The 17,141-nt window shown below is 38.0% G+C and overlaps 1 protein-coding gene across 10 annotated transcripts in view; it reads right to left on the reverse strand.

Moving 5' to 3' along the window:
• RAPGEF6 (Rap guanine nucleotide exchange factor 6) overlaps positions 1 to 17,141 on the reverse strand; it is a 197,297-nt gene that overhangs the window by 99,955 nt on the left and 80,201 nt on the right. Inside the window, exon 1 of one of the 10 annotated variants that reach the window (XM_072840900.1) lies at positions 2,856 to 3,786. The exons of the other annotated variants lie outside the window; for them this stretch is intronic. Within the exon in view, the coding sequence (XP_072697001.1) occupies positions 2,856 to 2,909 (54 nt within the window). The 5' untranslated portion in view covers positions 2,910 to 3,786. Of the gene's footprint in view, positions 1 to 2,855; positions 3,787 to 17,141 lie in introns of those variants that run through there. 10 annotated transcript variants of the gene reach the window in all.

Below are 17,141 nucleotides of genomic sequence, written 5' to 3' on the forward strand. Positions count from 1 at the left end.
TCAACTTTGAGGACAAGCAAGGAAACTAGATTTGCTGCACTTAATGGGGAGGAGTGTATAAGAAGGTAATGGGAAGAGAGTCACATACTGTCTAGTGAGTCACGGCTAAGACTTTGACTTTTGGTGTGAATAAAGTGTATCCGGAAGGGAGTGATGAGCTGTGTCAAATGCCACAGACAGGTAGTGTAATAAGGGCCAAAAAATGACCCATAGATTTAGCTGTGTGGAAAAATGAAAAAGAACACACTTCCTTGACCAGTAACCATAGGAGCACCTAAAAGAAGGCATAGTGTTGATACCTCTCCCATCCAGTAAACAGTCACTTTGGGTAAGCAACTTAAACAGATGAGGAAGGTGAGCTCTCAATCACTCCAGGAGTATCAATCTCTTTAAAAAAATTCCAACACATTCAACTAAGATTTGAAATATGAAGAAAGAGCTAAGCAATGAGGGAAACGAATGGCATCTATGAAATGAGAACAAATTATTAAACAAGAGTGGCTGTGAAAAAGCATCACTTGAGATTTCAAAAATGATTAATAGTGATTACATTTATGGCAACTGGTCACAAAGGGAGAATCAGTCAGTGAGCTAGATGATCCAACTGGAAATTTATGGAGTAAAAATAAAGAAATGTTTAGAGATAATGTGGACAGATATGGATCTGTCCATATCTGTCCACATCTGGAATAGTAAGAAAAGAGTTGAGGTTTTCAAAAAATAAATTTCCCATAACTGAAGACCAATTGGAATCTTTAGCTGGAGAGAAACTTTCAAGGAGCAAAAACAAAACAAAACAAAAAAAATAGATAATCCATAGGAAAACTTCAAGACATCAAGAATAAAAAGTAAAACCCAAACAAAACAAAACACAATTAATCACTGAAAAGAAGAAAAACAGACTACTTAACAAAGGAATCAGGAATTATAAGGAGCCCAGACTTCTCAACACCAACAGGATGCCAGAGACAGTGCATTAACTTTTTCATTGTGCTAAAAGGAAAAGACCTTAGATTTATTATTTTATATACAACGAAACAATTATATTTAAAAGTAAATATTGAGTAAAGCAGTTTTGAACATACAAGCACTTAAAGTGCATCTCCTCCTCTTCCATCCTCCTCTTGCTCCTAGAACTACTTAATCCATCAAGAAAATAAATTCAGAAGTAATGAATCCACGTAGTACCGTGGGCAAATACATGAATAAATAAAATCAGTAAGATGTACTGGAAAACCAAAAGTACCAAGTTTGAAAAATTAATCACAGGTTTAATGTGTTTATAATCATAATGCAGAGTGAAAATTCCATCAGTAGTAACATGAGAGATGGGGGAGGGAGGAAAAGGAGCCATACATACTCTTTTACAAATACTTAATTTACATATTCAAGCACCAGTCACAGAATTCTGCTCAGATAGTATTTGCTGGCATTTGATCAAACCTTAGAATCTGATTTTTTAAATCCCCCTTGGCTCTTCTATACTTGTTAAATCTTAAATCAAAAGCTGGTTACTAATACCACCAAAGGCTGTTTTTGATTGGTATTCTAAACAACCCCTGTATCTCATTCTTTATTTTCTTTGAAGCTTTTTCACTTGGTCTCATCCATTTCCTTTCTACAGGTTTTAAATCTTAGTAGTGTCACTATCAAGCATCAGCAAAGCATGGGCCCCACAGGTGGCATTTGTACTATGGAGGCTACCCATGCCTTATTGGATAGTACAAATGAAGCATATACCTATGTTTCTTTCTATCTCTTTCCATGTCAATCAGTTGTTGCTAAATGAATAGTGAATTTAAATGTCTTTCCAGAGCTGTGTTTAGAAAGATATACAGTGAGCTATCTTTCAGATAAAACAGCACACTACGACACTACCACAGTATTTCTCCCTTAGTCACCATCACTAGGACAGACTACCTTTAAACAAAGACATGATTCCATCCTAGGAAATGCCTCTATTGTGCCTGTCTCTATTCAACAGAACCATAAAGAAATCTTAACACAGTCTATGTTACAATTAAAGTGTTTACGAAAACAGCTTTACAAAAAACTAAAAATTCATACTTTCCTATTTTTGTCTTGAAATTTACATAACAGGAAACATAACTTGAGTGGCATCAAATTTCATATTTATATAAACAGCCACTATAAACAATACAATTTATTAAATTATATTGTATATTTTCTTAAAACCTAGCATGTCCTGTTATGTAGCATTTTGCTTTTCTGTGATTAGTTTGCTTTAAAAAAATGACAAATGTAACAAATGCTATCTTAAAAAGTCTCAAGCTAATGATTCACTTACTACTATTTTTAAAATGCTTAAGAACGTCATAAAATTTTTTTCATATACTTTTCATAGTATTTTCTTCATATTACTTCACTGATGGAGTTATTACCCTGTCTTCCTAAAATTTTTGTATAATAAAAACTTGTATAGTATAAACTAGAGATCAGACTAACACTGCTCAATACATCAACCATTTAAGATAAGGAGGCATTATAATACAGTCAAGTTAAAGAGCATACTCAGAGACAAGTACAGAAATAGCCATAACCAAATGATTCAGTCTGAAGACAGTCCACCTCAGATGCATTACATTTTAAGTCTATAGATTATTATGAAGGTATTTTTTCAAATCCTCTTGGAGGTACATTAGGATATTTTACAGATTCCCTTAAATTGAAAAACAAAATGGCCATGAGATTGAGCTTTTTAGATTGCTTTTGAATTCTTATTTTTAAAGTTTAGAAAATATAACAGCGCAATAAAGCTAATTTACAATTCAAAGTAGTAGAATTTAAATTTAATAACTATACCCATCTCCAAGGAAATAATAAACATTACTTACTTTGGAGGCCCATGGCTGAAGACAATTGGCATAACACCGAACAAGAAAAGCCATTTCCTGGGCTGGAAAGGGTAGTTTCCTTTTCAAACCAGAGCCACACGGATGAGTATGTTGACAAAATTCTGTTAAGTTTCTTTTTTACATATCATACGCCATTTGCAGTGTTATATAAAGGCAGCTTCTCCAAATCCCTTTCAAACTGAAATCAGGAGCTTTCAGTAGCTCAGAGTATTGTTCTAAATAACTGCAACAGTTTTCATCACAACATTCACTTTTAACAGGCAAATCACAGTAAATCAAGATGTTTACATTTCTGGCTCAGTATATACAGACATATACATGCTTCCTCAGGCACCTGGCACAGACATGCACAGTGGTAACATAACAGTTAATACAGTATCAGTCAAAGTAAATAAGGCAACATGCACCAAATCTGTGTTCCTGGATCTGAGAAACCTTTCCTCTCTGTAATGCAGCTTTGTCTCTTCTTCAACTTATTTCATTCTGTAGAGCAAGCACTGCAGTAATTCTTCTGCATCAGAAGCAAACCAGAACACTGTATCCTTAAAATGAAAGTTTCTTCATCTTCTTAATCACCAAAGGTTAAAAAAAAAAAAAATGAACCGATGGTAGTTGGAAGATATATATGCTCTAACAGGTCTGTCCTGGAGAAATGCCTGAAAATCTCCAAAATTAAAATTTTCTCTTTCCACATGCACTATTTACAGCTCTGCAGTAATGCTTCCTGTTCAATGCATCAGTAAGACAGTAATGTTGATCTAAGTCTGGCTTTTCTGGTTGAAAATTTATAGATGGTGATACAAAAACACTACATCTTCTATAAAACAAGACTATATGTTAGTGTCTTAATTCCTACTGTCCTTGCCAGTTTCACAGCAGCTCCCTAAGGAGAAGCTCCTATTGATTCCATGCTCTGCAGTAAGATGAAATATCTAATAAGAAGGAAAGAGAGTGGGAGGAGAATAGAGCTAAAAGGATGACATCACCTGTATAGAAAGCCTTCAGAAACTGCATTAGATCAATTGGCTACTGTATCTGCAGATGTAGCCCAAAAAGCAATTTACTGCACACACACACACACACACACACACACACACACACGCACACATACTCCCTTCCATGAGACATGTCAGCAAGCTAAATTCTTTAAGAAAAAAAATGGCTTAGAGCACCTCTCTATTTCAGTTTTTAAAAATCCATCTTGATTTTTTATTCTGTGCACTAATACTGAGCTTTATTTGGGAAGCTATATTTCCTATTATTATTCAAATTTAACACAGTATTGTCCTCCCAAGGGAAAATAATTAGCTCTGGTAAGACACTTGCATTACAAATACATAAGGCAGCCTTCTTCTCAGACATCATATATGTGTTTGTAACACTACTAATTCAGGGGTTTCTGCTTGCAAAACTTCCTATTTATCAAATAACTGTTCTGAAAAGGTACAACCTTCAGGATACTTTAAATTAACATTAAAAATATCAAAACTGCTACTAAGATTTTTATGTAAATAGTATATTTAATTTGAAACAATAGAATTTCATTTTGCAAAGGAAAGCTGAAAAACATCACCAGGCATAATAGCCGACCTGCATGCAGCCTGTACCAACTCCTCTGAGGAAGAATAACCTATGCAACATGGTATTTTCCTGCACTCTGACGCTCAATTCCTAGAAAGACACAGGATGCCAGTAAAACTTAAAAGGAATTAGAAATGAAAATTATTACACTTGATTTAAAAATTGAGCTTGGTTCTAAAAAGCAATCATTTTTCTATAAAAATTCCAGAGAAAAATTAAATTTTGCCACACCCAGTTCAATCTAAAAACACAAGTCTTCTAGTATTGACCCTTATTCTTCACACATCTGCCACAAGGAATCTATTGCAGATACTCCCATCAAGAGTTTGCACTTAAGGTTGTAACGGTGCCTCCCAATGGCCAAAAAATACATAGCTTCCAATGATAAAATGCTTAGTATGTCTCCAGACAGCAAAATTATGAGAGTCACAATCAGAGAACAAGGCAGAGTAACATAACTATTTTGCTTCATTCACTTAACATTATTTTGAGGACAAGAGATATGCAACTTCGGAGGGGAAATTATTACCTGAAAGATGGGTGTTATTAGAAAAAATTCCACTGTCAAAGAAACATCTTGTCATTAGCCCCAGCCAAAAAAAAGAAGAGTTCTTCAATACACCTCTGGGCAAAGTATGACTCACTTTCTGAAAAACAGTATGCTGACAATCTGAATTATGGCAGCATAATTTACTAATAAAACTACAGTTAACTTCAGTAAAGCTAAATATTATTCTGGACAAAAACAAGTCATGTTTTCAAAATACATGATCATTTATGAACTTAGGTTTCCATAAGATCTAAGAATTATATTTTTGGCAAAAACTTCAAAAGAATACACGCAAAAAAAATTTCATTTAAATGTAAAATTAAGTCTCAAAAATACAAATAAGCATGACTAGCTTTCCAAACATAAATCATGGAAAACATATATAGGTTGATTTTCAGACACCAATGTATTTTTTTCAATTTAATTATTTTAAATAAACTACAATGGGTTGGAGTTTCAACTCGATGGTAAGCATTCAAGAACAAATTAAGTCTAATTGCAATCATTCATTTTTTTTTAAATATAAAAATGATAGCAGATATTCTATGTAAATGAAGCCAAACAATTCTTAAAGATAATTTTTAAGACAAGTCTTTTATACATTAGTAACATGACTCAAGAGTATTTCAGTTTCAATGGCAGATAATAATTACATCCACGTATGGTACCAACAGGATAAACTACAACCAAATCAAAAACAAAATCATAATGGTCATTTCCCTCCCATTTTATAATAAATCATGCTGATTGCACACAAAGGAGGGCCTCAAGCTGAGCAAGGGAGAGCCATCTCTTAGCTGCTTTAAGAAACTGCTGCCCTGTATGTGAAATTCAATCCACTAAATGCCATATGTTGGAAACTACTGTAGTAAATACGAACTCAGTAAAAGAACAACTCTCTTTTCTTTTAGTGTGCACTGTTAAGTGAAGATGACATCATCCTTTTCCTTGTTCTACCAATCATCTCATAGTATCTGTCATTCTGGGGAACTGTATGGTGAACATTGCATGCAGAATCCCCCTGTGTCAACAATACCATGAAAGAAACACGGGTCAAATCCTACATTCAGCCTATGAATCCACCAGCATTCTGAGGATATGCTGGACCACATGATTTCTTAAAAAAAAAAAAAAAAAAAAGACATAGGCTTCTAATTAATGAAAGAATTAACATATTTTGAAGAGAATAGTAATTTGTCGAATAACTAAAAATATGATTAGGTGAATAAGCACTTTTTCACTTCTATCATTTTTAGAATTTTACTGTGATCTCATTCCATTAACTTACCAATTCAAATGAAGTAATCACAGCAAGGGAGAGTGCCCTGATCTACACATTATCTAGGAACCATCACCACAGGATAGCCATTTAAGAGTACATTTCCCCTGCATATGAAACACCATGATGCTAGGCCACATAAGATGAAATCTTTGGCTTCATAAAATAAAGCAATCCACATATGTTGGCTCTGCAAAGCTTCAAACCATTACAAAATATTTTTTATAAAAAGGTAATGCTGTGTAGTTAATAATTAAAATTTATGTTAACTGTATAAACAATCTCTCAACAAAAATAAAACCCAAAACATCTGAGATAATGCACAGAAAGCCATAAATGAGGTTTGATAGTTATTAAACTATAAATAGAGTTTTTACTTAATAAGCCAAAACACTGAAAAGGAGGGAAATAAAGGTCATTCAGGATAAAGGTAACTTATCAGAGGATATACATTCTAGACATTATAAAAACAACCAACCAACAATAATAAAAACCAAATTTATAGTAATCTCAGGCAGAGTGTTACTGTTTATTCTTCATCTACACAATTAAATACTATAATCACAACTTAGAGAAACCAAACTCAAAAGCAGGTGAAGAACAAAAGAAAAATTATGTAGTTTCACAAAACAACATAAACAGGCCACTCATTTCTGCATTTTAGTTTTAAGTATTTAGTCTTTAAAATACAAAATGCTAAATGTGCTGATATATACAGTAAAAACACTTTAATCCTCTTGGAGAATGAATGACCCTTTACTGAAATGTCAGAGAGGTAACATACAAGCCCTTTGAAAGGATCATAGCAAGCTTTCCCATCTCTTCATCACCCCTTGCTTAACTTGAACATTTGAAATGAATCTTCATTAAGTTATCAGACACGGTTAATTCTAATTACTGGTGCCCCTCAGGAATTCTTGCTTTTAAACTGCATTCTATCTATTGCTCAGCCTTTCTGAAAAAAGGGAAGCCAGAGTATCAATATTCTCCTCCTGTTCTTCTGTAAGAAAGAGTGTGCTTCAGCACACTATCATACATGTCCACTAAATGGTCAGCACCATGGTGATGAAAATCCTGCTACAGCTACCAGCAGGACACATCAGCACTATGAAATATGACCCTTCCTTAGGGAGTGATTGAGGAAGAAAAAGCAAAGGAGAGGGAAGCCTTCATCATCAACTTAGGTGATGTAAGCTTCTATAATTAGAATCAGTGAAACCGAAGGAACAATAAAAAGGCACACCATGCTTCCACTTTCCCCTACACTAAACAGTCACAGAAAGTATTTTTCACTCATTCACTCACATACACATATAGGTAAATAAAGAATACACTCTACATGTAATCAGTCAAGTGTGCTACCTACCATATGCAAACCTAATGTGAAGTTTTAAAATAGTATTATTTTCTTCAAAATATGAGGTCTACCCAATAATTACAATAGAGCACTATATAAACATAACTGAAAAAACAAATCTTATTTAAAAAATGAAACTACTGAGAATACTGTCTCCATCTATAGATTCCCAGAATATATCTGAGATCAACTTGAAATCACTTCTCTAATTTTAAATACTACATTTTCTAGTACAATAAAAGCCAAATGCTGAATCAGCACAGTTTTCTGAACAGGTAACAAATCAAACAAAATGGCAAGAACAATCAGCATTTATCTGTTTGCTATGTCTCAGTACTTATTATCTCTTCCAATTGGAATGCTCTTAAAAATCGTTACCTTGGACCACTGGTATACATTAATAACAGAGATGCTTCAAAAAAATCTTCAAAAGAGCTTTCTTTAGCAACTATTGTATAAAGTGCTTCAAGTATGTTAAAAAATGTTTCCAATTCTGGTTCCCTGGGCAGGTCCATAAGAATTAGTGTCACCTTTAAGAGAGGAAGAGGTACCCCAGGCCAATAAAACAGCATGCCCTGCCCTCCTTGAGCTCCCAACACTATTGAAGTTCATAAAAAGTGAATGATAAAGACAATTTCTTTTTTTTTAATGATTTTATTTATTTATTCATGAGAGACAGAGAGAGAGAGAGAGAGGGGGGGGGGGGGGCAGAGACATAGCCAGAGGGAGAAGCAGGCTCCATGCAGGGAGCCCGAAGTGGGACTTGATCCTGGGACTCCAGGATCACGCTCTGGGCTGAAGGGAGGCGCTAAACACCTGAGCTACCCAGACGTCCTTAAAATGACTAAGTTGCAATACTAATGCAGAGCCTTAAAAATAATTTTATATCCTTAATCTAGGAATTTAACTTTCACAAATAAATCCTAAAATAATCAGAGTCCATTTATTCATGAGTTGTCTCCAACAGGAAAAAAAGCAGAAGCTACATGAGAATATTGTTACACTCAAATAATGTAATATTGCTGTTAAAAATATTAGTAAAATAGTAAAATATTGCTAAATTTTACTAAAAAACAGTAAAATATTACTAAAAAAATAATGTTTGGCGAAAAATTTAGTTGCCTGAGAAGTAGAAATGTAGGATATGTAAATATTCAACATTATCTAAATTAGAAGATGTGAATTAATCAAGATACTTTTAAAAGTTGCTAGCAACAGCAGCTACCTCTGGATTGAGGATGACAGCAAATTTCTTTCTTAATGTTCTCCTTTGTTTTTACATTTCTACAATGAGCATTTTTTTTCACAATTAAAAAAAAAAATCTGCTCCAGGCAAGCATTTGACCTTAGCTTGATTATATATTATCACCCCTTTGCTTTTTCTCTTTTTGTGGACTCAGGATCCTGTAAGTAGGTACAAGAACTTCCTATCAAGAATTCTTTATTACGGGGAGGAGCAAGATGGCGGAAGAGTAGGGTCCCCAAATCACCTGTCTCCACCAAACTACCTAGAAAACCTTCAAATTATCCTGAAAATCTATGAATTCGGCCTGAGATTTAAAGAGAGACCAGCTGGAATGCTACAGTGAGAAGAGTTCGCGCATCTATCAAGGTAGGAAGACGGGGAAAAAGAAATAAAGGAACAAAGGCCTCCAAGGGGGAGGGGCCCCGCGAGGAGCCGGGCTGAGGCCGGGGCGAGTGTCCCCAGGACAGGAGAGCCCCGTCCCGGAGACGCAGGAGCTGCACCGACCTTCCCAGGCGGAAAGGGGCTCGCAGGGAGGTGGAGCAGGACCCAGGAGGGCGGGGATGCCCTCGGGCTCCCGGGGACAGTAACAGCAACTGCGCGCCCAGGAGAGTGCGCCGAGCTCCCTAAGGGCTGCAGCGCGCACGGCGGGACCCGGCGGGACCCGGAGCAACTGAAGGAGCTCGGGCGGCGGCTCCGCGGAGGGGGCTGCGGGGCCCCGGGAGCAGCTCGGCCGGGCTCGGGCAGAGGAAGAGGCTCCGTGCAGAGGGGCCTGCGCGGTTCCAGGAGCAGCTCGGAGGGGCTTGGGCCGCAGCTCCGCGGAGGGGGTTGCGCGGCCTGGGAGCGCGAATCCACCAGCGCAGGCTCCGGAGCACAGGGCGCCGGGACACAGCCCAGGATCCCGCCTCCCCCGGGACAGGCAGAGGCCGGGAGGGCCCAGGACAGCAAGGACGCTCCTGCCCCAGCTGAGCAGATCAGCGGCCCCGCCCCGGAGCCTCCAGGCCCTGCAGACGGAGAGCTCTGGAGTTACTGCGGGGGCTGAATCCAGGTTTCCAGAGCTGCCCCGCCACTGGGGCTGTTCCTCCTGCGGCCTCACGGGGTAAACAACCCCTACTGAGCCCTGCACCAGGCAGGGGCACAGCAGCTCCCCCAACTGCTAACACCTGAAAATCAGCACAACAGACCCCTCCCCCAGAACACCAGCTAGACTGACAACTTCCAGGAGAAGCCAAGGGACTTAAAGAACACAGAATCAGAAGATACTCCCCGGTGGTTCTTTTTTTGTTTGTTTGTTTTTGTTTTTGTTTTTGTTTTGTTTTGCTTTTTGATTGTTTCCTTCCCCCACCCCCTTTTTTTCTTTCTTTTTCTTTCTCTTTTTCTTCTTTTTTTTTTTTTTCGTTTTTTTTTCTTTTTCTTCCCTTTTTTTTTCTCTTTCTCTTTTCTTTCCTTCTTTCTCTCCTCTCTTTTTCTCTTTTTCCCAATACAACTTGCTTTTGGCCACTCTGCACTGAGCAAAATGACTAGAAGGAAAACCTCACCTCAAAAGAAAGAATCAGAAACAGTCCTCTCTCCCACAGAGTTACAAAATCTGGATTACAATTCAATGTCAGAAAGCCAATTCAGAAGCACTATTATACACCTACTGGTGGCTCTAGAAAAAAGTATAAAGGACTCAAGAGACTTCATGACTGCAGAATTTAGAGCTAATCAGGCAGAAATTAAAAACCAATTGAATGAGATGCAATCCAAACTAGAAGTCCTAACGACGAGGGTTAACGAGGTGGAAGAACGAGTGAGTGACCTAGAAGACAAGTTGACAGCAAAGAGGGAAACTGAGGAAAAAAGAGACAAACAATTAAAAGACCATGAAGATAGATTAAGGGAAATAAACGACAGCCTGAGGAAGAAAAACCTACGTTTAATTGGGGTTCCCGAGGGCGCCGAAAGGGACAGAGGGCCAGAATATGTATTTGAACAAATTCTAGCTGAAAACTTTCCTAATCTGGGAAGGGAAACAGGCATTCAGATCCAGGAAATAGAGAGATCCCCCCCTAAAATCAATAAAAACCGTTCAACACCTCGACATTTAATTGTGAAGCTTGCAAATTCCAAAGATAAAGAGAAGATCCTTAAAGCAGCAAGAGACAAGAAATCCCTGACTTTTATGGGGAGGAGTATTAGGGTAACAGCAGACCTCTCCACAGAGACCTGGCAGGCCAGAAAGGGCTGGCAGGATATATTCAGGGTCCTAAATGAAAAGAACATGCAACCAAGAATACTTTATCCAGCAAGGCTCTCATTCAAAATGGAAGGAGAGATAAAGAGCTTCCAAGACAGGCAGCAACTAAAAGAATATGTGACCTCCAAACCAGCTCTGCAAGAAATTTTAAGGGGGCCTCTTAAAATTCCCCTTTAAGAAGAAGTTCAGTGGAACAGTCCACAAAAACAAAGACTGAATAGATATCATGATGACACTAAACTCATATCTCTCAATAGTAACTCTGAATGTGAACGGGCTTAATGACCCCATCAAAAGGCGCAGGGTTTCAGACTGGATAAAAAAGCAGGACCCATCTATTTGCTGTCTACAAGAGACTCATTTTAGACAGAAGGACACCTACAGCCTGAAAATAAAAGGTTGGAGAACCATTTACCATTCGAATGGTCCTCAAAAGAAAGCAGGGGTAGCCATCCTTATATCAGATAAACTAAAATTTACCCCAAAGACTGTAGTGAGAGATGAAGAGGGACACTATATCATACTTAAAGGATCTATTCAACAAGAGGACTTAACAATCCTCAATATATATGCTCCAAATGTGGGAGCTGCCAAATATATAAATCAATTATTAACCAAAGTGAAGAAATACTTAGATAATAATACACTTATACTTGGTGACTTCAATCTAGCTCTTTCTATACTCGATAGGTCTTCTAAGCAAAACATCTCCAAAGAAACGAGAGCTTTAAATGATACACTGGACCAGATGGATTTCACAGATATCTACAGTACTTTACATCCAAACTCAACTGAATACACATTCTTCTCAAGCGCACATGGAACTTTCTCCAGAATAGACCACATATTGGGTCACAAATCGGGTCTGAACCGATACCAAAAGATTGGGATTGTCCCCTGCATATTCTCGGACCATAATGCCTTGAAATTAGAACTAAATCACAACAAGAAGTTTGGAAGGACCTCAAACACATGGAGGTTAAGGACCATCCTGCTAAAAGATAAAAGGGTCAACCAGGAAATTAAGGAAGAATTAAAAAGATTCATGGAAACTAATGAGGATGAAGATACAACCGTTCAAAATCTTTGGGATGCAGCAAAAGCAGTCCTAAGGGGGAAATACATCGCAATACAAGCATCCATTCAAAAACTGGAAAGAACTCAAATACAAAAGCTAACCTTACACATAAAGGAGCTAGAGAAAAAACAGCAAATAGATCCTACACCCAAGAGAAGAAGGGAGCTAATAAAGATTCGAGCAGAACTCAACGAAATCGAGACCAGAAGAACTGTGGAACAGATCAACAGAACCAGGAGTTGGTTCTTTGAAAGAATTAATAAGATAGATAAACCATTAGCCAGCCTTATTAAAAAGAAGAGAGAGAAGACTCAAATTAATAAAATCATGAATGAGAAAGGAGAGATCACTACCAACACCAAGGAAATACAAACGATTTTAAAAACAGATTATGAACAGCTATACGCCAATAAATTAGGCAATCTAGAAGAAATGGACGCATTCCTGGAAAGCCACAAACTACCAAAACTGGAACAGGAAGACATAGAAAACCTGAACAGGCCAATAACCAGGGAGGAAATTGAAGCAGTCATCAAAAACCTCCCAAGACACAAGAGTCCAGGGCCAGATGGCTTCCCAGGAGAATTTTATCAAACGTTTAAAGAAGAAATCATACCTATTCTCCTAAAGCTGTTTGGAAAGATAGAAAGAGATGGAGTACTTCCAAATTCATTCTATGAAGCCAGCATCACCTTAATTCCAAAGCCAGACAAAGACCCCGCCAAAAAGGAGAATTACAGACCAATATCCCTGATGAACATGGATGCAAAAATTCTCAACAAGATACTGGCCAATAGGATCCAACAGTACATTAAGAAAATTATTCACCATGACCAAGTAGGATTTATCCCTGGGACACAAGGCTGGTTCAACACCCGTAAAACAATCAATGTGATTCATCATATCAGCAAGAGAAAAACCAAGAACCATATGATCCTCTCATTGGATGCAGAGAAAGCATTTGACAAAATACAGCATCCATTCCTGATCAAAACTCTTCAGAGTGTAGGGATAGAGGGAACATTCCTCGACATCTTAAAAGCCATCTATGAAAAGCCCACAGCAAATATCATTCTCAATGGGGAAGCACTAGGAGCCTTTCCCCTAAGATCAGGAACAAGACAGGGATGTCCACTCTCACCACTGCTATTCAACATAGTACTGGAAGTCCTAGCCTCAGCAATCAGACAACAAAAAGACATTAAAGGCATTCAAATTGGCAAAGAAGAAGTCAAACTCTCCCTCTTCGCCGATGACATGATACTCTACATAGAAAACCCAAAAGTCTCCACCCCAAGATTGCTAGAACTCATACAGCAATTTGGTAGCGTGGCAGGATACAAAATCAATGCCCAGAAGTCAGTGGCATTTCTATACACTAACAATGAGACTGAAGAAAGAGAAATTAAGGAGTCAATCCCATTTACAATTGCACCCAAAAGCATAAGATACCTAGGAATAAACCTAACCAAAGATGTAAAGGATCTATACCCTCAAAACTATAGAACACTTCTGAAAGAAATTGAGGAAGACACAAAGAGATGGAAAAATATTCCATGCTCATGGATTGGCAGAATTAATATTGTGAAAATGTCAATGTTACCCAGGGCAATTTACACATTTAATGCAATCCCTATCAAAATACCATGGACTTTCTTCAGAGAGTTAGAACAAATTATTTTAAGATTTGTGTGGAATCAGAAAAGACCCCAAATAGCCAGGGGAATTTTAAAAAAGAAAACCATATCTGGGGGCATCACAATGCCAGATTTCAGGTTGTACTACAAAGCTGTGGTCATCAAGACAGTGTGGTACTGGCACAAAAACAGACACATAGATCAGTGGAACAGAATGGAGAATCCAGAAGTGGACCCTGAACTTTATGGGCAACTAATATTCGATAAAGGAGGAAAGACTATCCATTGGAAGAAAGACAGTATCTTCAATAGATGGTGCTGGGAAAATTGGACATCCACATGCAGAAGAATGAAACTAGACCACTCTCTTTCACCATACACAAAGATAAACTCAAAATGGATGAAAGATCTAAATGTGAGACAAGATTCCATCAAAATCCTAGAGAAGAACACAGGCAACACCCTTTTTGAACTCGGCCATAGTAACTTCTTGCAAGATACATCCACGAAGGCAAAAGAAACAAAAGCAGAAATGAACTATTGGGACTTCATCAAGATAAGAAGCTTTTGCACAGCAAAGGATACAGTCAACAAAACTCAAAGACAACCTACAGAATGGGAGAAGATATTTGCAAATGACATATCAGATAAAGGGCTAGTTTCCAAGATCTATAAAGAACTTATTAAACTCAACACCAAAGAAACAAACAATCCAATCATGAAATGGGCAAAAGACATGAACAGAAATCTCACAGAAGAAGACATAGACATGGCCAACATGCACATGAGAAAATGCTCTGCATCACTTGCCATCAGGGAAATACAAATCAAAACCACAATGAGATACCACCTCACACCAGTGAGAATGGGAAAAATTAACAAGGCAGGAAACAACAAATGTTGGAGAGGATGTGGAGAAAAGGGAACCCTCTTACACTGTTGGTGGGAATGTGAACTGGTGCAGCCACTCTGGAAAACCGTGTGGAGGTTCCTCAAACAGTTAAAAATAGACCTGCCCTACGACCCAGCAATTGCACTGTTGGGGATTTACCCCAAAGATACAAATGCAATGAAACGCCGGGACACCTGCACCCCGATGTTTCTAGCAGCAATGGCCACGATAGCCAAACTGTGGAAGGAGCCTCGGTGTCCAACGAAAGATGAATGGATAAAGAAGATGTGGTTTATGTATACAATGGAATATTACTCAGCTATTAGAAATGACAAATACCCACCATTTGCTTCAACGTGGATGGAACTGGAGGGTATTATGCTGAGTGAAGTAAGTCAGTCGGAGAAGGACAAACATTATATGTTCTCATTCATTTGGGGAATATAAATAATAGTGAAAGGGAAAATAAGGGAAGGGAGAAGAAATGTGTGGGAAATATCAGAAAGGGAGACAGAACATAAAGACTGCTAACTCTGGGAAACAAACTAGGGGTGGTAGAAGGGGAGGAGGGCGGGGGGTGGGAGTGAATGGGTGACGGGCACTGGGTGTTATTCTGTATGTTAGTAAATTGAACACCAATAAAAAAAAAAAATCTTAAAAAAAAAAAAAAAAAAAGAATTCTTTATTACTTCCTAGAAGGCAAATGGGACGCAGAAATTTCCTGGGAAAGGTTAGATACTCATGAATAAGAGAGAAAAGTCCTCTTCTGTAATTAAGATTCAGAGCATCATAGAGAATACACTGTCCAGAGCTCTAGTATAAGGTAGTATGGCTCTAGTATACAAGTACACTTATAAAAGAGGCCTCCCAAAACTCCACAGCCATTTCCATAATGTGAGCTGACAATGAGTGGTCAGCAGTCTGTAAGCTCAGAGAGCCTTCAGCAGAACCCAAACATGTCTGAACTCTCGTCTTAAAATTCCAGCCTCTAGAATTTTAAGAAATAAATATGTGTTATTTATGAACCACTCAGTCTGTAGTATTTTGTTACAGCAGCATGAACAGACTAAAGAGGAAATTTCAGCAATCACATGTTTAGACCAAAGTCCTATAATTTCTAATGAACTTGTCAGGGGGCAGGATCCTAGTTCTTACCACAGGAATGGCTTGATCAGTAAGACACGCACAGGGGCACCTGAATGGCTTAGCAGTTGAGTGTCTGCCTTCAGCTCAGGGCTTGATCCTGGGATGGAGTCCCCGCAGGGAGCCTGCTTCTCCTCTGCCTATGACTCTGCCTCTCTCTGTGTCTCTCTCGCTCATGAATAAATAAACAAAATCTTAAAAAAAAAAAAATATATATATATATATATAAAATACACACAGGGATGCCTGGGTGGCTCAGTGGTTGAGCACCTGCCTTGGGCTCAGGGTGGGATCCTGGAGTCCTGGGGCTGAGTCTCACAAAGGTCTCCCTGCATGGAGCCTGCTTCTCTCTGCCTATGTCTCTGCCTCTCTCTGTGTGTCTCTCATGAATAAACAAAATATTAAAAAAGAAAAAAAAAAAACATGCACAGACTCTACAAAGCCAAACACATTCTGCTAAAAAACTTAAGATGTCACATGCATGGGAAAGTAGAAGAATATACCCACTATTCAGTGCACCAACAAAAAGGCGGTTAAATGATCTGGTCCTAATAATCAGTTGTACTGACAATTACGTCTTAATCTTGCTAAATATGCTCTGAATCCAAACAAAACAATGAGCACTGCAGAAAAGCAGGGAATGTAAGGTGCAATCAGAGAGGGAGCAAATGAGCAAGAGCTGCTCCATTATAATTTGTATGTCTAAAATCATACAGTACCTTCTAGAGTATCATACCATGCCTACCATCTGCTATATTTCCCTAGAACAATGGACTGGGTAGAAAAAAATATATATGTAAAGAAAGGTGAGCAAAAGGAAGCCCTCTAAATTTAAAACCACGATGCATGAGGTTGCCATGAAATCCTCTTTCTAGGTGTCTTTTTGGGAAGAGTCCAATGGCTCCATTCATATGAAAGCGCTATGATGGACAAAGAGAAAAACAAGGCCAGTAGCTTATGCTGTACCTAAGAATATAAAAAGCACCCTAAGCAATATAGGGAACAAGAGAGAAAAAATTATTCTGTAGTCTACTCTGGAATATGGGATCAAGAGGAAGTTAACACACACTACATACATATACTTCATTATTCAAAAATACAGAAGAAATGGAAAATGAATAAAAAAGACTCTAATTTCATAAATGAAGTACCCAAATACCAACAAGAGTTTTCAAACCTTTAAAGAATGTCCTTGTTTATATGTGGGTCAATAATGTTTCCAAAAAAGTGAGTGAAAATGTTTTGATATTTTGGAGATCGATTTCA

This window comes from Canis lupus, chromosome 10 (genome assembly GCF_048164855.1).
Source record: "Canis lupus baileyi chromosome 10, mCanLup2.hap1, whole genome shotgun sequence".
In the NCBI taxonomy this organism is placed as follows: Eukaryota; Metazoa; Chordata; class Mammalia; order Carnivora; family Canidae; genus Canis; species Canis lupus.